The sequence below is a fragment of the Solea solea genome, chromosome 1, assembly GCF_958295425.1.
Source record: "Solea solea chromosome 1, fSolSol10.1, whole genome shotgun sequence".
Lineage (NCBI taxonomy): Eukaryota > Metazoa > Chordata > Actinopteri > Pleuronectiformes > Soleidae > Solea > Solea solea.
In genome coordinates this window covers 8,357,088-8,383,604 of record NC_081134.1, presented here as the reverse complement: position 1 = coordinate 8,383,604, position 26,517 = coordinate 8,357,088, and the positions used below count along the sequence as shown (strand labels likewise).

The following is a 26,517-nucleotide window of genomic DNA, read 5'->3' as shown; positions in this document are numbered from 1 at the left end:
ACCGGCTACGAGAGCAACAAAGACCTCTGAACAGAGAAGACAACCATGGGGGGTTATACTGGCAAAATCTCTGTACTGACGGACAATTCTTAGCTGTGCGTCAATGACATGTTTAATTGGCAAAACCAAATATGTTGTTTATAAAGAACAAACCAAGTATAAGTTGAAGTTTTGTTTATTTTTTATAAATAAAGTGGCGATTTACTGGTGTAAGCCTTTAAAAACCTACAACCCCAAAGAAGCAACACTCATTAACTCATTTTTTATGCCTCCTATCTGGAACCAACCATTACAATCCTTTTGGAGGGGGGGGACATAGCGTCGACTTTTGACATTACGTGGCGAAATTATACAAAGTAATGTCTTGACTAACATTTTAACTGTATCTGTGTTATGAAATTGAGCTCAAGTCTAATGTAGTTATTAAAAAAATATTTGCCCCCTTGTCGCTGAATAACAGTATATATTTACGGTTCCCCCTACAAAACGAGTGATTTGGCCCACACCAGACCACCTTAGAAAATGGCGACTGTGAAATAGATGGAAGACGAAAGTAAGAAATTTTCAAATGCAGCGTATAAATTGTTCACTGTCTCCATCCACACAGCTCAGAGGTAACGTTGTTTTGTTTTTCATCTTTTTACTCGTAGCTGAATAGTGAGTAGCGAATTACGATTACCATTAGCTATAGCTTAGCCTGAGGAATAGGTTCGATGTGGAACAGCCTTAATGGAATGGTCTGCAGATCCTGCAAGCAGCATCTAATATGCCAGCGTGAAATGAACGTCAAATAAATGCAACGAAATCCTCGTCAAAGTATAAATAACCTAGTTTGCTTTGAAATGTGCTCTGTGGACGCTGTAGAAGCGTGCTCCAACTATTGTTAGATGGCATATAACCGAACAACTGAGCTTAAAGTTTTAGCTCTGTACAAAATCAACAACCGCTGATTAAACGCATTTCACGAGGTCCATCCCTTAACAGTTTCGATGTTTCGATGTTTTAGATGACTCTCACGCCACTGCCACAGCCAAAGTGTCACTTGGTATGACACTTTTATTGCCCTTCAAATCTGAGACATCTCACTCCTGACCTTGTGGCATTATAGATGACCATATTTAATCATCTTACCCAATGTCAATTATGTTTAGCTTTATTCGTTTTGACGTTGGTTTCGATTGGGCTACGGAGGTAACTCTGGGGACACTGAAAGCAACTACATTGTACTTTTGTCATCTAACAAGCTAATTAAAAAAGGCTACAGTATTATAGCAAATTGTATGTCCAAAAATAAAGATTAATATTCAGTATTGGAGTTGTGAACTCCTGCAAATACTGTCAAGACTTAAGTGATTTGACAGTTTGATAAAAGTATTAAACAAATGATCCAGATAGTTAAATATTTTAACCAACATTGGTCGCGTTTAAATGCACAGTGTAATCAAGCTAGTGGCCATAGTCCGAGTAAGACAGGCAATCGGACAACTTGCAAAGTCTGAGTATACATGCAGAGGAGAAAATCGATTTATTTGGCCATGTACGTCTGACTCCGCCTCTATAGGTGGTGCTGTATCTCTCTGAGCCAGTGCATATAGTATCAGTTTTCTGTTGACCTTTACCTCACAGAGAAACAAACAGCAAACAGTGAGATGGATCGTACTGTGGTTCTGTATGTTTCATACCTGCTGTACATGTTAATCATGATACAAATTAGATGGAGAATGGCTCTTGTGGTTGCGGTATTGTCCAAAGGAAGACATGGCCGTCTTATGTTTTACGGAAACCGTGCTGCAGTTTATGTCATCTCCTTCTACTTCTGGGTCAAAGACTGGAAGAAAAACATTTTGGTGGATGTGCAGAACACCATGTCCAACTCCAGTCCGACTAAATCTATACATGCATAAATACATAAATCTGTGATGCCGCTCATGATCGCTAAGCACTGTCCCTAAATACGCCACTCCACTTTGAAAGACTCCTGTTTAATATAGAGGTTTCACTTGGATTATTAAGTAGTTTTAAGTGATGTACAGTTTGGCGCTGTTCGGCTTGATTTGTGAGTGGGACGTCTCTTTCTGTGACGGGACTCTGGCCAGTCAGCGGCCGGCAGTCTGACCAATCATCGCATAGTTCCTACTACTAGCACGCTTGGAACCTCGCCGGAGCAGGTACTAAAGATAGTACCTGGTACCAGGTACTATGCTAGTAGAAACGCTACTTAAACCGTGGCGTGGTGAGTAGAGCCGGTGGAAATGCACCATTAGTCTGACTAAGATTAGCTTGATTTTATTCAGACTAACATGACATTAAGAAGAAGCATGTAAACGCTCTGATTAATTTGGATTAGTTAAATGCATAGGACTGCAACTTTATCTGCTGAATATATTCCTCAGTAACTGATAAATCGCTTGGTTGGTACTCAATACTCAATTCAATAATATAATATAAATTGAATTATATACATGTTTTTAAAAATCACTTAGTTTGTCTGGGATTACAAAGCCTAATGCTGCTATCCCAAAAGTCAAAAGGGTAGTAAATAAAATGAACAATCAACCAATCTTTGTATAATGACCAGAATTTTTAGCTGTAGTTGCAGCTTCTAATAATGGCACTGTGGTGTTTGCTTATGCTATGGCTTCATCAGAGACTAAATAAAAATGGATTTGGTCTCCAGGTCCAGAATGTGAAGCCGTTGCTTACGTGTCCTGTACTATACAAAATTAATTTGTATGCAAGTCTATGTTGGATACATTGTTTCATTGTTCAGCTGTTTTGGTTTATGTTTACAAAGGTTGTGAACAAAAGTCATGTGAGCAGAAATGCCATTCGGTTATTGATCAGACGTGTAGGTGGGTAGAAAGACAACAGAAACATTTTGGACCCCCTGAGTGTAAAATGGTCAATATTGTAGGGTATGTAATGAGGTATAGACACCATTTTAAAGATGGTTAGTATCATCCAATAAGCATATGTTTTCAGGCATAGGTTGAACTGCAGCAGATGAGCTCTTTGCCAGGCCCACCCACAAGTATATTACAAGTATGGTTATTTTGATTTCCAAAAACCCAATACAGTACTGGTCAAAAGAGTTGAACCTGATGTTTTAAAACAGCAGTTCACAAACCAGTGGTTGATGTTACAGTGGGTTGCTAATTGGATTATACCAAGATGCCATGTGTACTGCGTACAATCTCCTGTACAGGTGTATGCACAAGCTCCTCAACATTTAATCTTGGTACAAGTTGGGTTTGATTCTCTAAATGGAATTTGTTGTTGTTTAGCACTGTGGCTGTGATTGACACATCTAAAGCTGTACCAAAAGCGAAACTATTACTGCTCCTTTGCTTTGGGATGCCCCAGTTTTTACTCATTTTACTAGTTTGGACTCTTGCTAATTATCTTAAAGGCTTTACTTCTCTTTTCCAGGCCATGGCAGCTGAAATGTCATGTCTGACATGTGTTGATGAAGATGACAAGGGTGCTGATTCTGAGATCAATGCCCTCTCACTCCTGCAATTGCCAGTGAGAATGGCTCAAGATTCAGCCTCTTCTACTGATTCTTTTAGCAAGTGTTCTCTGAAAGAAAACAATGTCCTAGATGTTCTGTCAAACACTGATGTGTTGTCTCCAGTTGGCTTGGGAAATGGACCTTCTTCGCATCAGGCTACACAAGCCAATGAACTCAATAGCCTGTCCATGGAGAAGGAGGAAGAAAAGAGCATCACTCCACTAAAAACTGTACAGGAAATTGACACCGCATCAATTTGGGGCTTTGATGCAGACTCACCTGAGAACACAATGGATAACGTGGATAGTGCCGGAAACCTTCATTGGGACCCTCACAAAGAGTTTATGCAGTTTCTGTGGGAGAATGGGGATTCTCCCTGTGGGGAGCCTAAAGAGGAAAGTCCTACTAACAGCCAAAGGAGAAGAAAGAGGAAAATGGACATGGTTGTCATGGTGGATCCCTCAGAAGACCTTTACCCTGATCTGAGCCACAAGTCATCTGAGGAATTGTCTGATGCTGGAGACCCAGTAGACTCCAGTCCTGGCAAAAAGGTTGAAAACTCAAGGAACTTCCCTAATTCACAGTCGTTGCCAACAGAGAATATTTCTAAGTATCCCAATGGCACTGTAAAGGCTATCAAGGAAATTCTTTACAGTGCCCCAACAAAAAATTCACACTTGAACATTGTGAGTCAAGAGCTTTCACCATTGAAGGGAAGTTTTACAATAAATTCGCATTCTGGAGAGAAGTCGTCATGTTACCCTTGCTCAAAGTGCAAGCTCGTTTTCAAGAAGGAGTATCATTTGCATAGTCATATGAAGTCTCACGGTGACCCAAAGCCTTTTATATGCTGTGAATGTGGACAGTCATTCAGACAAAGTGCTTCACTTTTAGAGCATATGTCCATCCACCAGAATAAAAGAACAAGAGTTGGTGATGAAATCAAAGACAAGAAAGCGAAGGCAAAAGAGTATAAAAACAGGAAGCTTTTCTGCCCTCAGTGCTCATTTGCAACAGCTTGCTCAAACACATTTGTTCAGCATGCAAAAACACATGACAAAAACAAGAGAAAGTTAAAATGTCTCAAATGTAGTTTCATGTCTATGAGTGAGAGTGACCTTAGGAGACATTACATTATGCAGCACACGGTTATTACGGATAGGACCCAGGTCCAGAATGGTGATTCTGGAACATTCTCATGTAACATTTGTTCTTATAGAGCTTTTAGCAAAACTGTTTTCAGGAATCACCTTCTGCGGCGTCATCAGCAAACAGTTGAGGAATATGACGCTACACAGCTTTCTGAGAAAAGGGCAACGATCCAGAATAATCTCTCTGAAACCATCTCCTGTTACATTTGTTCTTACAGAGCTTTTAGCAAAAATGTTATGAAAAATCACGTTCTACGTCGCCATCAACAAAGTTATGAGGAATATGAAGCTGCACAGGCTACTCAGAAAAAGGCACAGCCATCCAAGGAGCAGCATGTGCCCACCTGTAAAAGTCCTGTTGAAAATGCACAATTTACTTCTAAGATCTCATTTAAAAATCAGATCCCTTCTAAAATAGCTTGTTCTCCTAGTGAGTCCAGTGACCTTTCAGACTTATTCAAAAATAGCAAGATTAAGAGAGGTTTCAAGTCTCAGCTAACAGAATCAAAGCTTGACAAATCCATCAATGTTCTCTTGTCCAGACAACAACATGGAAGGAAGAATTCTGAACAAAAGAAGCACAGCAATAATTGCAAAACTTCTGCTCATGATTCTGAAAGTGATGAAGATGGTTCTTGTCAGTTTCCAGAACCACTGACTGTCAAGGTTGAAGATTTCAGTGTATCCCCAAATGGCCATTCCATGACCTCTGGTGCAGCTGAAACATATCTCAATCATATAAGTGAACCCAAGGTAAATGTAAATCAGTCAAGTGTGAAAAAGTCACCATCTAAGCGAAAGATGTCAACCCCATATCACAACACATCTGATCAAGACTCAAGCATTATCTTATCAAACCCCTTTCCAAGTCTGAAGAAAATAAACCATGGACAAGTGGAAGACTTTGATATTCTCCACTTTAAAGATACAGATTCTAATGCAAACTCTTATGACAATGGTCTCGAGAAACAAAAACAAAATGTCATCCATACATATAGCAGAAGAATGTCCATGAGGGGGGCTATGCAGGCATCTAAAAGGCTATTTGAGAAAATAAAGACTGAGGAGCAAGACCTGTCTGACCCTGAAATCAAAGACGAATGCATTGAAACAGAAATATCTCAAGAAACATTTGACTCTCACCAAATACCACTGGAGGATTCCTTCGATGATTTATCAGACCTGGAAGCGGACCACAAGAACTGTCCATACTGCCCTGCAGTCTTTGAGTCAGGAGTTGGATTGTCCAATCATGTCAGAGGACATCTTCATAGGGTTGGACTAAGCTACAATGCACGCCATGTAGTTTCTCCTGAGCAGGTGGCTTACCAAGATAGGAGGCCAAGAATTAGACGAAAGATTTCAGCCTTACGGAGATTGAAGAAAGGTAATTCAGTATTTATTACATGTATATGGTTTGAAGATAAACATTGGTTTAAATTATTTAGCTTTTTTGTTTGCAGCTTAATTCATTCAAATCCACTTTATTCTACAGTTGCTACTCATACTTAGCATAGCTGTATGCATGTTTTTTTGGGCAAAACATTATGACATTATGGGTGTCCTGACACTGACAAAATTGGCCTAAAATGACCGTTGATTAATCCTATAATTCAAAATTTTCTCTGTAAAAGAGGGTTTCCTACTTGGCAAACCAGTTTACCTGAGTGCAAATCACTGCCACTGAGTTGGGTTGTGATTTAATCTATTTTCTATCATCATGTATTGTAACCACTCTGTTTATCATCATCAGTAAATTCATCAACCCTTAATTTAAACTACAGTTTTCCCTTTTATTTATTGATATAAACATACTTTGAATTTTGAAATCTACCAGTGTACTATCTTTCTAAAATCTATATTTTGTCCTCTCAGCATTACAGATGGAGTCAGATTCTGAGACTGTGACAAATATTCACTCCTGTCCATTATGTGGAGATTCATTTGATAACAGGACTGGGCAGTCCAACCACATCCGAGGCCACCTTAAAAAGCTTGGTAAAAACATTTCAACAAAGAAGAAATCCCCATTAGTTTTACTCCGTGAATTGATGCGTGACAAGAAGGAGTTCCAGCGGGCTCTTCAAATTGTTGGAAAGAGACGAAACCATTTCCAATACGGCGGTTCACCAAAGCTGTCCAATGCTGATCGGTTCACTCCACCCCCCATTGGAATCCCAAAAAATAATTCTATTACAAGCATTTGCACTGATGCCAAAACACTGTCTACATTTTCTTTAGAGGATATGAAATCTGAAAGAATGCAAGAAGAGACCAAGTTGGATGTCTCTTCAACTGCCTTGATAGGAATTCTGAAGAGAAGAAAATGTCAGGAAGACGCAAGACTAAAGGGATCCCAGATCTCCAAAAACATGTTAACGGTTTCTTCAAACAGTGAGCACACATTAGAATCAGGAGTTGCAGCGTCATTCATATGTGGTAAGTACATTTGACCAGTTAAGTATTACCTACAGTGTAACTCTGTGGACATATGTTCTTTTAAAAATGCAACTTTAGAACAGTTACTTGAAATAATAAAATGAGGATAGGTAAAAATCCTCTGTGGTGACACCCGATTACTTACTTATCACCATTATGCCGGTTGCTGTACAGTGCAGCAAGTATACGCCTGATTACAAGCAGCTAAAAGAAGCAAATAATAAATAAAACTGTATATTTAAGTACCTCAAATTAAAAAAATCTACATATTAACATCAAATACATGATGTACTAATGGAACTCTAAGGAGTAAGCTCATCGCAGTCATCAGAGCTGTAGTTTTGAAAATCTTCATGCAGAGTTTGATTATTTTGAGTATTTGCTTTTTAACATACATGTCAGATGAAATTGATACAACTAGCATAATTGAAAGGATTCCCCACAGTTCGCTATTTGAAGATTTATTTATTTTTTGCAAATGTGTGCAAAGAGAACATATGCCTCAGCTTCGGAAATGTTATGACACATAAACAAACCATAGATGCTGGTTGTACTTTTAAAAAAAAAAACATCCACAAACTGATCAACAGTTCTTATGTATTGTAAAAATGAGGTGTCATCTGCATAGAGGAGTATATTGTACATCTATTGCCCCATAACCATAAATGTCAAATCTCAAAGAGTCAAACAGAATAAAAAAAAAACACACACACAAAGGGCAATTTCTGATGGACTGTTGGTAATGTATTGACATGAAATGAAGTAATGAAATGATAAACTGAGACGTCTGTAGTTTGTGCCACTGTTTCCTCTTGTTAATGTGGAAGTGCATAGTCATAATATATATGTAATTTTCATAAAGATGTGCACTTCACTGCTGTATAATTTTTCAAAAATCTATTTACATGTTGCAAATAGATGGTTAGCATAATATGCTTTCGTTTTACATCAAAACACAAGTTCACTTCGACTTATGTCATTTGTTTGTTTGTTTGTTTTCTTCTTCCAGAGAAAGGCGAATTCAACAGGAAGGTGTGTGTCCATTGCAATGCATCTTTCCACAGTGGAGTTAGTTTGTCTAATCACCTCCGGGCTTATGCAAAAAGAAAAAGGAACGCCTTACTTGAAGGAACCAGTAAGTGACATCAATTTAAGTAAAAAAAAATAAGCAAACGAGGGGTATTTATTCTCCTACAAGCAGTATTTTTTTATTTGTTGTAACAAAACATTGGTTCTGTTTACCGATAATCTATTGCAACTTTTCTTTATAATTAGTATACTGCTAGCCTTCATCTACACTGTATAACTCGCAGAATGTGTTGGCGTTGGAATCAGTTATTAGTTATCAGTCATATTTACTTTACCCATAGTGATAAGTTTCTCCTTGCCATCAGAAAGTACGAAGTTGCAAAGATTTTAATTGGGGGATATGTGGGAGAAGTAATCCCTGTGGGCACAGATCATGAGTTCACAGATTGAAGTAATATCTTGGTAATTGCCATGTTTTACATAGTGTTCACCTTTGAAAGTTCCATTAATAATATGCATTTAAATAAGCCTCAGTGCTCACCTAAATGCCAGATCTGCAGAATGAAGCTTTGCATCTGCCAGACAGAAAGGATTTCCCAGTAAAAAAAAATTAATGGATTCAGAGAATCAAAACGCTAGTGCTGCTATATGTAGCATATGCCTTGCTTTACAGAACTAATGGTAGTTACCCCATACTTCTGTCCATTGAAGTGTTATATTGCTAGAGCTGTGTTGTGAACTCAAAGGTTCTGTAAATTAAGTACTTGAATTCTGCCTTTCAGCATTTGACTGTAAAGCAAGGAGGCAGCGTTCGAGACCTGGCTCTAAGAAGAAGACACTGCCATTACTACAAACCCCAGAGGAAATGTACAGACTCACCTGCAGGTACAGTGGTGGCATTTTTTTTTTTTTCCAAAAAACATCACTCGGGGCTCATAGGAGATAAAGGTAAAACATGGACAGCAGCGACCTTTAGCAATAAGGTTACCAAAGTTTCAGGAACAAGGGAACACAGAGCTGCACTTATATTACACTGTAAACTCAATAACTGCATAACTGAGCCACCGTCTAAACGTATTACATCCATTTGGTCAGTTGTCGCATGTCAGCAATAGGTGGAGATTTTAAGTGACTCTGCTGAGTAACAGCATCACAGATGAGGGGAGATGACAAGGCAGCTATAACAGGCTGTAAAAATATTATCTATGTTACATATCCATCTACACAGTGTTTATGGTGGTGGCAACCTTGACTATTTTTTATCCACACTGGTATCAGTCTTCAACTTCCTTTCTGCCTTTTTAAATGCATCTCCCCTGTAACTAGGTCTTAGTCTCTAGGTTAAGTAAAAATCTGTATTTCCAACCCATAGTTGCAACTCACTGTTTGTCAAAGCACTACAAGCTGCATTACTGTGAATGTATACTAGTTGCATTGTTGTGACTGCATTAAATGTATTTCTTACACACAGCACCAATTTTTAAAAACAGTTTCCAGTCAAAGCAGGTATCACATCAGCAGATGGTGGCTGATGTTAGAGTGAGTGTTTGGCACATACGCTTGACAGTGTGATTATTTTAATAGTATAAAGTGCAGTTATGGACAGATCAGAAGCTTAACTATATGATGCACCCCGAGTTGCACCATTGGTATTTTTACAAAAGTATAGTAGAAACAAATGCAGAAAGTGGAGGGAAAAAATATTTTGTTTGTTTTGTGTGTCATCTTAAGTGTCTCTTTTTCTTCACAGGTTCTGTGACCTGGTCTTCCAAGGACCTTTGTCAGTCCAGGAGGACTGGATTAAACATTTACAGAGACACATTATGAACACTAGTGTCCCTCACACTGGGCTGAGCATGGTAGAGGTCACCTCACTGCCCATGGACCCCCAAGCCCTCAAAACGGATCAAGACAGCTCTCTGACACCCACACATGCTGCCTCATGAAGCCAATGGGGACTTGTTTTATTTCACTAGACTGTATGTGTATTTACATTGGATGTTCTTTCACTTTTTTTTAATGATTAAATACTGGCCAAACGTACAATATTACTCAATGATGGAGGCATTGTACATGTACTGGACATTTGGACAGATGAAAATTAATTATTTTGGATAATGTTACCTTTTCTGGTTTTACAGTCCATTTTTCCAAATGGACAATGTTTTCTTGTTTATGCAGTAATGTAGTGTGGAATCCATTTTTAATGAAAACAACTTTTACCTCAGATTTTTCATGGTTTGAGTCTGTTTTTCTCATGGTTTGGGAGCACCTTTTGTTTTATATCAATATTCACATTCGTAGGATACATATAATCATTTATTTTATACTGCATCATGTTTAAATCAGAGCCCACAAACTGTCTTAGGTCACAGAGTTACTGAGATGATAAATTTCAACTGAAAGTGATAGCATAGTGAAGTTAAGAAAAATAGAAATGACTGCAAACATGTTGTGCATAGAAAGTGTTATATAGTATTAGTGAATGCAATGTTCCTAATACAAGTCCAAAATCAGAAATGAAAGTGGTGCAGAAAGAGACTTAACATGGACAGCCTGTGCTTGTGCTGCCCTTCATACATCTCACCTATATTTAATGTTAAAATATACTGTGTTGAAGTAATTTAATTTCAAATGTACAATATCTCACAGATGCAATGCTTAAAAACATTTGTTGTTCAAAATAAAAAAAATGCAAAGAAACACGTTGACCTTTTTTTTTCTTGAAATGTTAAACATGAATCTGTAAATATAAAATAAAAGCCCACAAGCCGAGTCTCCTTCAGCATAGACGAACTGAAAACACAAATGCACTTTACTAGGAAAGTTTCATACTGTGCAAGCAAACCTGCACTCAAGAGTCTCTTCATTTGTTCTGCAAAATCCTAAATGGCACATAAAGTGCGCTCTCTGGTCTACTGTAAGGTACAATTGATACAGCATTTAGGTGGTTCTGATTCAAAGTGTGCTGTTGTCTGAAGTCCATTACTGTTTAACAGCAGCCAATGACTTTCAGTCATTTCCATCATTCAAACGGCTTGTCCCCCTGAAAAATGAGAGCAATCCTTTTAGTATTCTGATAAAAGCATTTGGAAACATTGCTTATAACTCGAGGCTTTGCTCTTTTACACTTGCTTGTGCTACAAAATCAGACATTAACTTAATTGTTACACATTTTTAGATGTACATTCATTCATGACATGAACTCTGGGAAATGTCTGAAGATGTGAGTATGGTCTTTCTCTGGGGTTTGCAGTTTGTTCTGTTTGAAGAATTCGCAACCGCATTAGAATGTGTGGAAACATCCAGATGATGGGGTGACACCTGGATCATTGATGCAGGAGGTACAACAATAACTTAATCACAGTGAATTAATCAGGGCTTTAACTGCTGGGTTTCACATGAGCTCACTCAGAAACTCCTGAGATTTGAGCTGGCAGGAGACGTTCCAGATAATGTCCAGAGCGACTTTAGAGGATATTCGCATTCTCACATACAGTACAACCCCTCAGCACCCCACTGTCCAGACTTCAGTGCATTTCTAAAAGCGGCTAGAGTTTCATATTTCCCCATGTTTTTGTATGACACCTGCGTAATTCTTCTCACAGTATCTATGTATCTTTAATAATACATGTGGGTGGCTTAAGGCTAGAGCCCATCTGAAATAGCTTTTTATTCACATTGGTTAAAGGCACTTGGTATCCTGTTTGTTTCTTTTGTAATTTGTAACTTCTAATACTTGAATGAATTCCTTCAAATCAGTAGTTTGACACAAAATAAAACTAAACTGACCTATTTCTAAGTTACAAAATACACTGAATAAGGGAGGTCACAGAGAAAAGAAGTATTGATCTATGTTATGTTACAAATGCAGGTTGACACTAGATTAAATGTAATCAAAGTAAATCAAACAATTGCGACAATGCTATTGATTTAACAAACAAACAAACCACAAAACCTGAACAGTGTTTGGTGTGTACCTAATAATGAGAACTAGCTATTCTCAGTATAAGGAACTATTAAATGAATTAAAAAGAAGTGTTGCATAATAATGTCATGCATAAATTAATTTATAATGGTGCTCAGTTCTGCCAAGTACCTTTACGAAGAGTTCAAACTGAGGTTTCAGCTCCTTCATTATGGTTCCTGCTTTTTCAAGGCAAGTACGTCTCTGCTGCACTCCAAACTCCTTCACAAACACAATCAATCAGTCACCACTTCAGCTAATTCTTCTAGGACCAATGTTAAATTCACAAGTAATGAAGACAGATTTTACTCATGTTAAAATATTTTAGTTTACAGCAGCATTTACCCTTGTGTTGGCGAGGTGTTCCTGAGAGGTGATGTGGGTCTGAACGGACAATGCTGAGGTGGACACAAAAATGTTGCAAGCTGCACAGTGGAACATTTCCACCTTTGTCATGTGGTCGTTTTCCTGCAGAGCTGAAAATGCACACAGTATTTAGACTTTGTTAAGTTTCTTTACACATTAACTGTAACCAGCCGAAAGATTTGTTTTTCTTACCACAACTCACACTCATTTACCTAGAAGAGCACTGTCCTCTATGGCTCGGCTGCAGTGACGGCTTTTATATATCATTACGTCCTGGAGTGTTGACGGTATTAATCATTAATCAATTAATCAACAGGACGTATTGATCCATTTGATGTATTAACCTACTTGCAGGAAAGCTATCGCCAGATCATCATAGTTATTATTCTGCTGAATGTACTCCAATGTCACCCAATGGTTTTTACTGTCCAAATGATCCTCCAGCTCCTGCCCATTGGCCAGCTCAACATCACAAAGGTCACAGATGACAGGGCTCCTTAAAAAAAAAAACAATATTAAGATTCAGTGAATACACAATATTAAATCTCATAAAGTTAAAAAGCAGACCGTTTAATAGCCTGGGATCTTCATTTGGCGTTTTAAAGAAAGTTTCTGACATTAGAGGCATTCAAATTAAAACATCCAACTTCAACATTTTGGGCTATACAGCTTCATTTGGAATAAACAAAGAACAGTGAAAGTATGTTAATAAGAGACAACTGGATTTAGAATTGCCTCTGTGAAAACATGCAGTCAGGTTTAAAGTGGATCATCTCTCTAAATGAGTTAATCCTACAAAATGGACCCCTTAAACGGCAGCCATTTTGTCATGTTTTAGCAGAGCAGGTGTTCCTGATCTAATTAAGTATGGAAATGGAACTCTAACCCTAACCTGTGGTTTTCCTGCTGGAACTTGTCAAAATGACTGTGCACAGGCCCCATTGTAGAAAGACAGTGTCAGCTGACTATATAAAACTAGAAGAAGTGTGTCTTTATTCATATTCATATGTATTTTATATAGCAGCCATTCTCACAGGTAACGGTCAGTCAAATAAATGCTTTCTCAGTTTTAGGGTGAGTGCTGTTTCAATGTGACACTGCTCTGACGTGCATGGAATGAACAGATCCATATTTATTGTCATCAGTAGCACCTGTGCTTTTCCTGCTATATCTTGACAAGATGGCTGCTGTGCAAAGGGCCTATAGAGCATCAGTATGACGGGTGCTTACTCGTCCATCATTACAGTTTTGATTCTGTTTCTCGTCACTTCTGTAGCAGGTGTGACTGGATCCTGACCTGCAGAACATAAAACACAGAATAACTTATGTTAACTGTCAACACAAACATGGTAAAGACACTGCATTGCTCGTTAAAATACATTTGTTAGTTGATATTTAAATTTTCAGACTATATTCTCTAGTGTGTAGTGCATTCAGTCATGTTCTCCTTTATTTAATTTAAAATTGGGGTTTATAATGTGTATATAGCAGCAGATAAACTGGTGTGACATCATGAGCATGCCAATTTACCTTTTTCCATAAGCCCCGAGTGATGTTTAGAATGGTGTTGTACCTTAGGTGGAGATAATCTAACAGTGGTCATCTATAGAGAGAAAGGTTACATCATTGAATATAAAGAAAGAAAACTATGTATTTTCTATAAAACATGAACATGTATTGCTTTAGACTACAGAACTAACATGATGACTGATCCCAAACTAGATTTCTTTCTTACGAGTCACACACTGTCTTGATTTAGATTGTCACTTTCATAAAAACTGTTCATCACACTCGTATCAATGATACCTCTCTTCTGTGTTCTAGGACTCTTATCCTCTCCTCTCCATTGGCCTTTTGTCCTCCATAAGATGCAAGAAACTCTTGGGGGGAAGAGCTGTGAAAAATCATGTCAGGGCTGCAAATCCTGTGGTCCACATCTTTACTTAAGGAACCAAACACTGGTCGATCAAGTGTTTCAGCATGTGGGCTGTAAGCTTGTCGTTCAGGCAGCCTGTGACCTGAACTAAGACCTTGACTCTCTGTGGTTCTGGGTTCAGGGAAAAAGTCACGTCTGACAAAGTGTCGGCTTCCTGGTTCTGAGAAGGTGGAGTCCCATCGGTTGTCACGGCAGCTTATTCCTGGAGACAAACGCTGACGTTCCAGTTTGTGATCCTGATTCTGCTCAGATGAAGAGCGGTTGTAATCTTTTTTCTCAGTTTCCGAGTCTGGCGAACCGGGATCATACGGGTTGTAAAGTTCAACCCTGAGGGAGAGGTCAAGCAGAAGGAAGTAGAGTCATCACAGAAAGGCAGAGATTATACAAAATGTTGAATAGGAGTTTCAGTTTAATTATTAAGGCCCCTGGCTTACTTTTCTGAACTGCTTTGGTCATTTGCAGCATCATCATCATTGCCACCATCATCATCACCACCATCATCATCATCATCATCATCATCATCATCATCGTCATCATCTTCATCTCCTAGTGGTTTGAATGAAGACCTCCATTTATTAGCAGATGATTGTGCTGTAAAATACATAAGGTAAATGTGAAGAAAGTTTATTTTAACATTGTTCATACTGTATATCACCCATGGTTGTGTGTTGTACCAATGGACAGCTCTTTCTTGGAGTGTACCCTACATCCCAAAAAAATCATCAAAATCTGTTGTTTAATTTTAGAGGTATGCTGCTCACAGACAAAAAAGACAGACTGACAAATGTGATTCAAGAATTTTTATTGTCATTATGAGGACATAATGACATTTTTGCAGAGACTCCCGGCTTGAGGTACACAATAACATTGACATTTAAATAAGACACAACAACAGACTTGACACCTAAATAAGACACAACAAAAGACTTAACACTTAATGAGACACAACAAATGTAAAATGTAAAACCCAACAAAAGGGATGAGAAGGGATGCAAATTGTTTTCACTGTTGGGGGGCGATTGCTTTCACAGCTCTGGGGAAGAAGCTGTCCCTGAGTCTATTTTATGTGGCCAAAAATAATTGTAAATTACTGCTGCCACAATTTAAAACTATTTACCCTAAACAGGTATTTACCCACGTTTTTTATTTACCTCATATCATTTGACGCATTGTATTAATATAAATAACATATTCTAGTTGTTATGAACAAGAAATGCAATCTCTAGGTTCCTTTTGAGAGGTCAGAATTATCATTACCTCCACTAATGATGTCAGGATTGCATCCAAGTTTGTTTGTGTTTATCTGGCCGACCGTCTATTTTTGAGCAGAGCCAAGAACAGATTTTAATGAAATTATCTAAGGATGTAGGTTTTGGCACAGAGAAATAAAGAGTAGATTCTGGAAACTGAGCAGCATTGTTGGGGCTTTTCCCCTCTTGAGTTCTTTTTGCAGTCGTCAAAGGAACCGCCAACGTAGACCTTTTTGAGAAATGATTAATGGGTGTGATAGACCCTGTATAAATAAATTGTATTATTATTGCACCTCCATCAAACCTCCGATATGTGTTTTGATTTGTCTGTATTTGATGCTGGACTCTATTTTTGCACTGATTGTGTGACCTTCTTGGGTACACCTGCTCATTTATGCAAATACCTAATCAGCCAATCATCTCAACTCAATCCATGTCACACTTACATGATTAAGATGACCTGTTGGACTCAAGTCAGCATTAGAATGATAAATAAAAAGGGTAATTTAAGTGACTTTGAACATGTCATGGTTGTTAGTGCTTGACAGGCTGGTCTAAGTATTTCTGAGTTTAAATTAGGGTTGTAACTAATTATTATTTTCATAACCATTCTGAGTAATTGTTTGGTCCATAAAATATCAGAAGATGCTGAAACATGTTGATCAAAAACCACACTGGTCTTTTGTACACAATATCTGAAGCGGTGACAGTTGAGTCAGCATTCGTTATATATGTGTATTGATACACTGTCATTTAAAAAGATATAAGTAGGTTGAGTTACCTTTACCTTTCTTGGTCTTTGGCTGCGTTTTGGCAGTAGGTTCAGGAGTCCTGATATTTGCGTAGTCTGCTGCCATTGATGGAATTCGTTTCATAGCGTCCATGAACTCCCTGGGTACTCTGTTCATCACAAACAAAGGTTAGAGCACTGCTATGAAGCATGTCAGCACCAAAATAACAAGTCAACGGCAAAGTGACTGTGCTAACGTCTGCAGAACAGGACAGTAACAGCTTAGCAATGTTGTGCTACTAGCTTTAGCTACATTGCTAGCTAGACAAAGAGCACTTGACACACGATAAAGACAACGTGTAGCATTTATTTACCTTGAGGGCACCTGTTTGTATACAGGAGCAACTCCTTTAGGCGCCGCTGAATGCGTGAACGGAACATTATTCTGACGTTTCATTGTTTAGTGGCGTTACAAGTGCAGATAAGTCTGCATTTGCGTAAAGTGAAGCTTGTCCACCTGGGGAACGAATACTCACACGCGCCGACAGGTGGCAGGATTCTGCAACACATAGCACCCGCACCTGCATTTGTGCTGATATTGTATTTGTACACGACGGAATGACACATCAGGCATCAGGTTTATACACGTCATTTAATTGTCACCAGTAGGGGGCTCTCAATTATGATATTCATTCTCAAACAATAAAATTGTTTGTAGTCAGATTAATATTTTCCATAATTATAAAGGGGACGTTGAGGACACTGAGCTGGTCTTATGCATTACATTTGGGGGAACTGTGGGGGAACTCCTTTGTACTGAGTTGGTTTGACAATGTTTATTTAAAGGCCTTAAGGTGGCTTCTCTATTAACACCTATCCTATCAACTTGTGTACATGTATATTTGCATATTCCTCATGTCAATAGACATTTTTTACCCTGAGCTTTTCCAGTGGATTGATCTTGAATTATTCCTGAAGCAGCAAGCACAGATGTTGTGGATTAAGTGTTAGTTCTAACATGTGTTCTGCAGAGGACTACAGAGGCATGTTCAGTTAGTTTCCACAAAGTTAACATCGTTAGACAAAATAAGTTGTGGTATGTAGAGATGCCTGTGGAGCCAGGATAGGATCTTTCAAGGTCGTCCACCACATGATGCGAGTTCTCAGGACAGTTCAGTTTTTCTGAGTATTTCTGTGAGACCGTTAGTTGAAGTCTGTTGAGCATAGATTAACCTCTATGAACTTGTCAGTCCACACAGACACAATAAGGTCATTTTTCCTGCCAAACAGGGACTCACTCACACAATCGGCTGGTTTGCAGAAAATCATCATGAGTTTCCTTTCCAACTTGAAGGTTATATTACGTGTGGATGTCATTTTAATACAAGACATATGGTGCAAAAGATAATGGATCATGTGGGTTCAGCTTCTCATATCAGGACGACAACGACATGTCTTGAATACCAGAAAACTGGACACACCTTGTGTGTACTGGCTGGACTGAAAGGCTGAGGTCAGAGTAAACTTATCAATTTTAGTCCTACTTGGGAAAACTTGGGAAAGAAAACACCACACAGTTTTATAGGCAGTAAAAAGGAAAGTTTGGGACAATAGAGAAAAGTGTGATCAATCAAACACAAAAGTAACAATTAACGTTATTAATTCCTCCTTTGCTATTACAGTCATAACTGTCTGCTGTGTGTAAGGCCTGTGAATCTGATTACCTTGAGAACAACAATAATAATAAAAAATACTAATGGTCCCTTTGATTACTCAGAAAAAGTAACGATCAACTAAATGTTGTGGGTTCTGTTTCAGTAGGGTTCAGTGCACATGAAGTGGACCAATAATGATGAGACATTCATCTAAAATCTTGTTTTATTGTGCCATAAAGTTGTGAACTTTGAACAAGGGACTACCAAGCTGGTACATCAGCTCAGAGAAACACATAGATACAGTAGGCTTGCACAGAAATGCAGTGAGAAAAAAAAAAATGAAGGCAGACATTCTTATTGTCAAAACGTGACTCTGACATGCAGGATAATCAGGAATACATGTGAGCAGTTTCATCACACATTTCTAAATTCTAAAGCATGATTTAAGAAAAGGCAGTCAACAGATTTCCCTTTTATCTGCTCACATTGGTCTTTGACCATGTTATCACAAAGATTATTCACTGGTCTTCAAATAATTGTGTTCTCATTGTGCAAATGACTTGTTATAGGCCTTGGTATGCAATCTCTACAATGGTAAGGTAAAAGTTCATTTCTGGTGCTTAGTCTCCACCTGAGTTTTACAACTTTGAGATCATTCTGTTAGTTATAAAGCATTGAGGAAAATTAGAACATATCAAATATTAAATAATACCAAAAAAAGGAGCATCACCATGTCTGCTTCCACACCATACAGATGGATAGTGTATGTGGGTTTTTTTTTTGTTTTTTTTTAAATGACATGGAAAAAATAAAATATTTCTATTTGGCCTGAAGTTTGTGAAAGTATTCTCCATAAAAATAGCAGCAGTTAAGGCAAAAGATTGTTCCCCATGGTAACAATTACACCTGAGTACCTAAAACCATGAAATCTCTACATACTGTGTCACCAGAGCAAACAGTTTTGGTCTATAGAGGAACTAGATTTCTAAAGTTTTAGTTTTATTCTATGAAAAAGCTAAATGCCAAAACAAATTGCTAAATTAGATCCTTACACGACAAAACAAATAATAATAATAACAATAAAATAAAAATCTTGTTGGTTTATACATACATGTAAATAAAACCCATTAAAACAATCAAGACAATTCATTGGTTTTTGTTATATAATCCATTATAGTACAAGCCTGTTGTGAACCCGCAGAGCTGCAGGCCTGTGTGTGTGTGTGTTTGCTGCGTTTTGTGCTACAAGCCACTTGTAAAGGACACGTTGGTCTCTCGGCTGATGCTCTCCTTCACTTCCACAGGCAGTGCGTCAAAGAGGTGATCCTCCACAACCAGGCCATGTTTTCGCAGCAGGCGGCAGTTTCCAAGCAGGGGCGGCAGTCTGTCAAGACAGTTTCCCCTCAGCTCCAGTTGAGTGAGCTGCACCAGCTGACCCACACTCTCTGGGAGCACAGTGAGAGCGTTGTGCCCCAAACACAGCACCTTCAGCTTGGTGCATCGGAAGAGAGGCTTGGGCAGCACCTCCAGCTTGTTGGAGTTGATGGCTAAGTGCTGGAGGTTTTGGAGGAGGCCAACATCAGGAGGGAGCACTGTGATGGAGTTGTGGCCAACATCCAAGTGCCGCAGTTTAGGTAGAGTGAACAAAGCTGGAGGCAGGGACTCTAGTTTATTGTGCGAGAGGTGGAGAGACTCCAGAGACCTGACCTGAGCGATGGAGGATGGAATGGAGTTTATTTTGTTGTGCCACAGTTTGAGGCACGTCAGCCTCTTGAGGTGCTGGAAGCTGATGATCTCCTCTATGGTTCGAATGTTGTTCGATTTCAGGTCAAGCTCCTGTAAGTTGATCAGACTGAAAATAGCATGGGGGATCCTCTCTAGTTCACAGCTGTATAGCTCAAGTTCAATTATACTTGTCATCTTTTTCAAACTATTTAGCACCAGCAGTTTTGTGCCATCATTGTGCACGACTAGTTTTATCAAATGTGGTGAAAGCTCTGTGATGTTTGTGGGCATTTTAGACAGGTTGCTCTTCAGGCATAGTGTCTTTAAATGTCGCAAATCACGCATGGACTCGAGACCGATCATTTTGTTATTTTCAGAGCTCAAGTTGCCAATAAGGTTGAGCTCCCTCAGACTCCTTAGCATGTACACCCAAGCCGGGATCTCGGCAACATCAGTGAACTTCACATGAAGACAGCGAAGATGGTCACGGAGGAAAGCAAAACCTGTCTGCTCTACTTTCGCAGGACAGTGGCAGAGATGCAGCTCCTGCAGGCTGGTCATTTGGGAGACTTTGGCCGTGAACCTCACCTCAGGAATCAGCTCCAGTTTAAGCACTTCTAAGTCTATGAGGTCAAACACTGCATTCGGGAGTCCAGAGAGCATGAAAAGGTGAAGCTCCAGTTGGTCCTGTGAATTACGGGTCACAAGCTGCCGTAGTTTTTCAAAGGTCCACTCATGATTGAGGCTGATCTCCCTCAGCTTGTTTTCACTGACCTCAGACAAGAAGACGCCAAAGCGCTTGGAGTAGAGTTGGTCATACTGGTCAACCATGTGTAAAAGGAATGCAAAGTCATTTTTGACATCAGGAATGTCACTAAAGCTGCTCTCCTCCCTAACCTTCTCAAATGAGTACTCTTTCAGAGGTCGTCGAAACACCCAGAAGAGAGAGTACAAGCACGCCATCCCATAGATCAGAATCAAAGCCATGTAGCTAATAAGCAGCTTGTTGAGCATGAAAGCCATGTTGTGCGTACAGAAAAACTTTTTGTATCCTGTTAGCTGTTTAATATCAGGTTCACAGTTATGCCTAAAGTTAATCTTAGCCATAAAGGTTGAGATGTAAGATAATATCAAGATAAACTTAACAGTTTTGACAACAGTCTGTGCAACATAAAGCTTGTAGATGAAATCACTGTCTTCCACATGAGCTCTGAATTTTCTCACTTTCTCAAACAAGGCTTTCGCTTGCTCCCCATCTTTTTTGTCCAGGATTGTCATACTGCTTGGGGCCTCTGCGATGGGTTTATCTGCAGAGAACTTCACCCCAAGCATGGGAGTGGATGAGTTGACGCCCGTGCTTTCATCCTTCCCCTCTGAAGACACATGTTTTGGTGCTGTGGTGCTGGTCAGCCTCTGCTTGTTCTCCTCCGAGTCCTCACAAGCAGTTTCAGACAAAGCCTTAGTAGTCCAGGGAGACTCGAAACATCGTCCCAGAATAGAAACAAAATGCTCAATCTTTGAGCTTGTTTTGGGGTATTTGAACCAGAAGTTGCTACTGACCATAAGAACAAGTGTGTGGATGAGAGTCAGGTATGGAAAGTACTTGGAGTACCAGGGCAAGGCAACATGGTAACACATTTGGTTGACAAAGATATATTGTTGATAGTCCAGATTGGTCCTGACTCCCGTCGGCTGAGGTTGATTGACATATTTCTCTGCCACCACTGCAGTGTGTTGGTGAGTGATGTGGATCTCGCGAACAGCCTCGTCCGGTAAATCCTTGGTGATGTGCGGGATTGTGGTTAACACTGGAGCCTCAGTGGCTGCAGATGTGGCTGCTTGGTGTGTGGGCTGCTGGGGGATGGAGTTAGGTTTAGGTCCCGAGGCCTCGTCAGGGTCCTCCAAACAAGGAAGGCATGCCACCTGGTCCTTGGTGATCTGCATGGTCATGGCGAATATGGACAGCATGAGCATGACCAGCCCCAAGTAGTCCATGAAGACATCCCACCATGGCTTTAGGATGCGGTACGTTGGCTGAATGTCATTCAAAGACGCAACCTCGGTGAGTGTGAACATCGCTGCAACACACAGACAATCAATTAAGGTAATGCACTAGTGTGTTATGATATGGGTTAGGGTTAGAGTTAGGGTTAGTACCCTAACCCTTAGTACACGCAAAGGACTGACTCAATTCATTATTTAAATCATTTTCAAACAAAAAGCAATCTAAACAATTTGGGCAAACGCTCTAATATTTCAGTGACATTAGTTTTTTTTAAAGTCAAAAGTCAGTTCAAGATTCACTGTTATACTGTAGATTTCAAATTTCAAACTTCAAACATTATCACACTGGTCCCTTTAGCTATGAGTTTCAGGAAAGAAGCTTCAAAAACAATTTGAAATAGTTTCAATAGCAAATCACAAAGGCTGCATTTTAGGAGATACATTACACAGCATATCTGACCTAAACTTTATACTTAACCGTTATGTTGGAGTATGACATGTGGTAAAAGATCCACCACATTTCAAATCTATCATGTCACCCACGTCACATTTAACCTGCAGCTCTACAAGGTGTGAGTGTGAAGGGAAGGCACTGCAGAGTGGAAATGTGCATCATATTTTGATCATATATTTAACATATTTTTGTCCACTCTCAATTCAATCTTAGTTTCCTGTCTACTTTCATTCATTAATGCTTCAAAAATATGGTGAGCTTAAATGGTACTAAATTAAGACTTACTACGTACAACCTGTTGTTACTGGGACAGAGTTAAAGTCCATCAACTGTTCCGACTCATTCTGGCACATACGAGTTTCACTTAGTTAAACTTATTTTGCAGTGTGGCACTATGTTTAACTCAAGTATATTATTGTATGATGACACATGTGTTATACAGTAACAGGTTTCCCAGGTGTGCAGACAGAAACACTGCCACAGATTTACTATGACAAGTCATTTTAGTTGTAATTAATAATACCTGTGATTTTCCTTCTTCACAGTCATGAAGAGGCCGATAGAGGTGGTTAGATTTGATTATTATATCTGGATTATTCTGGATATTGCCGGGCGGGCAGTGAGAAGGAGTGCCTCACAGCAGGTCAATTTTCAGTTTGTTTCCCTGTTCCTGAGTCATTGTATTGAATAATGAAAAATGGAGAAGTGGCGCAGAACATCAAACATCCCAGTGAAGGCAACCTTTAACCTTCTGGATATAAAAGTGTGGAGATTCTGGATAAAGGCCAAAATGTGGGACTTTTTGACGACTCCAAAAGGACATGTTGGGCTGTGTCAAGAGCATTTCTCTAATACCGCATTTACGAGAACGGGACAAAAGGAAGACGCCTGCTGCCTACAGCTGTCTGGGATTGAAGGGATAAAAGGCTTTGTGGTGGGGGGGGGGACTTCCAGGAGAGGGTGGAGCCTGGTGTCATGGAGGCAGGACCTGGCAGCAGAGTCACAGGAGTCCAGTGTACTCTGTTTCTGTTAAATACATTCAAATGTAGACTTAGAAGGTTTGTGTAAAGCAATTTGGTATATATATGCTCCAGATTGGCCATGTGGATAAAGGAGCTGTGTTCGCAGGCAGACAGGAAATGACACATTTCTGTAGGTAAATGATGTGTATTTCAATGTTGTATATATATTTGTATGTGTGTATTTGATATGATTTTATACTTTGTTTTGTATTGATGTAAGGTGTTTTTGAGCATTTTCATAAAGCCACTATACAAAAAAGTATTATTGAAATTATTATAATAAGTTGACTAACAGGTTTTTCTATGGCTGATGCCCCGTCATTAAAAGTCAGGGTAGCCAAAAATGTGGAGCAAAACAATTCAAAACAATTAAATAACAAAAAATGATATACAGAATTGTTTCATTTATGGTCTGTCTCACTGATTTTTTGCATTTTGTGTGTGCATTGTATATACTTTAAAATAAAATGAAATAAACTACTTTAATAAATAAATACATAATACATGGAAATACATAAAACAGTTCATCAAAAAAACCAACCCTAAACCTTCAAATAAAATAATATCTTTTTTAGAAACTATTAGAGCAACTACTACCAAGTTTGTGAGAGTGTCATCATTTGACTAAGGAATATTAAATAGGTCAGCCCCTGCTGATTTGTTTTCACAGTAAGTTTGTGGACGGTGTGAGTTGGTGCACCACTGGTTCAGGTCAGGTGACCTGTTGAAACATTAGAAAACTGAGAATCATGCTGTTAAACATTCACACCAGGTGACAAGTAACTGGACCACTATCACGCGGGAACAAACCAGCCAAGTTACGGGTGGTCACTTGACTTGTGACCGCTTATTTAAAAACATAGACATAACAGCAGAAATATACTCACTGCCTCAGTGGGTTTATCTCAATCCACTTATGTCTTCCTCTGGTCGCATGCCACTTCTTGCCCCCGCTCTTCAGGTGCGCCTCCACTCCAACCTAATTTCTCCGCCCTGTGAGAAACTGGGAGGATGGCGCTGGTCTGAGGAACAAAGCCACCGCGGAGAGCATGTTTTTATGTCGGTCACATCCCTCACACCTGACACCGCGGAGCAGAGTGGGGCCGTTTTAGTAGCATGCGCAGGAGGAGACCACCAGTGCGAATGTGGAGGAGAGCCGTATCCAATATGGAGCCGCACGGACAGACCGCTGCTGCTGCTACTGCTGTGGCTGCGATCGACGCTTTTCATTGGAGGATGACACGACGGCCAGTTCTCGAAGACACCGCCCGCCAGCTTATCTAATGCTGCCTTCACGGCCTGTTGGCGATAATACATACAAGCACAAGCCAGAAAACTTACACAGTCTGATGAAGTTTTTTACCTTCAGTCAATGTTAACAGCGTGAGATTTTTAAAACAACAAAAGAAAAAACAAACAAGCAAAATAGACAAAAAAAAATAAAAACAGTAAATACTGTAAATATCAAGCCCATACTGTATATATTCTGATAACAGTCCATAACAGGGGTCTGCAACCTGTGGCTCTCGAGCCGCATGGCTCCCTGTAGCTTTGGAAAGATTTAGGTTTATATTTCATTATTTCTTGTGAACACTTATTTTTTTTAGGTATCAAGGTGATAAATGAAAGTGGTTCAATATTTCGTCCACTAAAATATGCATCACATCCTTTGTCTACGTCAAATGCGATATTGAATAACGTCCCAGAACCCAACAAACTTGTGTTTGAAACGTGGAGAGACATTCCCAGCACTTAAATTAAGACATTTATACATGAAGCACACTTAGTGTGAAGCACACACTAAGCAGGTTTTCTCAAGCTAACTACTGGTTAAGTCTCAACTGAGATCTTACTTCTGCCATGTTTTAGTCCACACTTGGATTCTAAAACATTTTTTTTAAATTCTATTTGTTAATATATTATAATATAATATAAATTAAGTTGTCTGGAAAAAAAACAACCAAATCTGTATATGGAAACACTGTAATAAACACGACCAATCATATGATTTGATGACTGGTGTACCTGTCACCAATGACCTGCTTACCTGCCACCAATGACCTGCTTACCTGCACCGTTCAATGTGATAACATTAGATGTTTTCTGCTAGTGATACTTCCACCACTCCCTCTCTCTTCCATTCAGCTTCTAGTATTTAAAGCATTGTCACAAGAACCCGTAGATAGATAGATAGATAGATAGATAGATAGATAGATAGAGTAAAATAGGAAACACGGTTAAAAGAACAACAAGTCCTGTGCAGTGTGAATAAAGGACCTTTTGTACCCCCAGAAAACTTTATTTAATGATTGTAAACTTCCATCTTTCCAACGCGCCTTGAACGCAGCACCAGCTTCCCCCTCTTTGTTTCAGTGTCAAGACACCGCAAACTGTCTTTTGTGTTTGTTGAAATAACTTTGCTGACTTTGCTATACTAAACTAGACTTCTCAAGTGTGCCTTTTGTCCACAAAGCAAATATCTGTCACAGCGCAACCACAGTGTTAGATTTAATCCAAACTACAAAGCACACAAACCCCCATTAAGGCAACAATGTTTGTACTTTGTTCCACTGTTTATACATACTTTATTCTATCAGTGTGTATGACTGCTATTGACAAACTCAACAGTCAATAGGACCCTGTGTGCTGAGCTTGTGCATCACTGTGAGCTCTTACGATGCACTGGGTGGAGGAAGTGTCTCTTCACTTACAACTGCATACAGGTTTCAACCGGTCCTGGGCTGCTGGCTGCTGGTACTGGCAGCCTGCTCTCATGCTCACGCTGCTCATGTACATTGAATGTAAGTAAGAAAAAAAGGGAAAGACACACACACACACACACACACACACACACACACACACACACACACACACAGCTACTGGGGCGTGAAGTGTGATACTGTCTGCCAGCTTACAAGATCAAATGTGGACGTAACACATGCAGACATGACCAGTTACTGTAAGTTCTAATCTAGGGTCTGGATAAAGCAGTTTTATTGCCAAGTATTTAATAAACATATGAGGAATTTGCTTTGGTGCCTGAGACAAAATAATAGACAAAATAATATAAAAATAAATATTTACAAGATTCTTGTGTCTGCCATGGAACCAAAGGCCTGCTTTGAGAGGAGACTTTTAATAACTAGTGGACCCCTTAAAATAAACAAAGACAGTTTTTTGTTCCCAGTATATTAATAATTAAGTGTTTAAATGGTGTAAATGTGTGCATTGACCTTTAATGACCCTAACTACACACAATCATGCTAGTGTTGCTCCCT

The 26,517-nt window shown here is 39.3% G+C and overlaps 3 protein-coding genes across 5 annotated transcripts; 1 reads left to right on the top strand and 2 right to left on the bottom strand.

Moving 5' to 3' along the window:
• The first annotated feature begins 505 nt into the window (after positions 1-505).
• znf644a (zinc finger protein 644a) lies at positions 506-10,806 on the top strand. The gene is made up of 6 exons (XM_058631823.1): positions 506-614; positions 3,430-6,049; positions 6,538-7,101; positions 8,111-8,236; positions 8,913-9,015; positions 9,881-10,806. The coding sequence occupies exons 2-6, from the start codon at positions 3,433-3,435 to the stop codon at positions 10,074-10,076; spliced, it is 3,606 nt and encodes a 1,201-aa protein (XP_058487806.1). The 5' UTR covers positions 506-614; positions 3,430-3,432; the 3' UTR covers positions 10,077-10,806.
• Positions 10,432-16,960, bottom strand: LOC131460945 (putative uncharacterized transmembrane protein DDB_G0290641). 3 transcript variants are annotated; one of them, XM_058631874.1, is made up of 11 exons: positions 16,754-16,957; positions 16,431-16,549; positions 14,834-14,990; positions 14,270-14,726; positions 13,994-14,066; positions 13,694-13,760; positions 12,812-12,959; positions 12,676-12,736; positions 12,443-12,573; positions 12,230-12,319; positions 10,432-11,176 (listed from the first exon to the last, which is right to left on the bottom strand). In XM_058631874.1, exons 1-11 carry the CDS (start codon positions 16,834-16,836, stop codon positions 11,156-11,158), a joined length of 1,407 nt encoding a protein of 468 aa, XP_058487857.1. In that variant the 5' UTR covers positions 16,837-16,957; the 3' UTR covers positions 10,432-11,155. The 3 variants fall into 3 exon arrangements, with proteins under 3 accessions (XP_058487857.1, XP_058487866.1, XP_058487874.1); XM_058631883.1 differs by having other exon boundaries at positions 16,437-16,549; positions 16,754-16,956; XM_058631891.1 differs by lacking the exons at positions 10,432-11,176; positions 12,230-12,319 and having other exon boundaries at positions 12,442-12,573; positions 12,656-12,736; positions 16,754-16,960.
• Positions 16,961-18,820: 1,860 nt separating this feature from the next.
• On the bottom strand, positions 18,821-24,468 carry lrrc8da (leucine rich repeat containing 8 VRAC subunit Da). Its single transcript, XM_058631788.1, has 2 exons — positions 24,127-24,468; positions 18,821-21,837 (listed from the first exon to the last, which is right to left on the bottom strand). Exon 2 carries the CDS (start codon positions 21,833-21,835, stop codon positions 19,277-19,279), a length of 2,559 nt encoding a protein of 852 aa, XP_058487771.1. The 5' UTR covers positions 21,836-21,837; positions 24,127-24,468; the 3' UTR covers positions 18,821-19,276.
• Between the last annotated feature and the right edge of the window lie 2,049 nt (positions 24,469-26,517).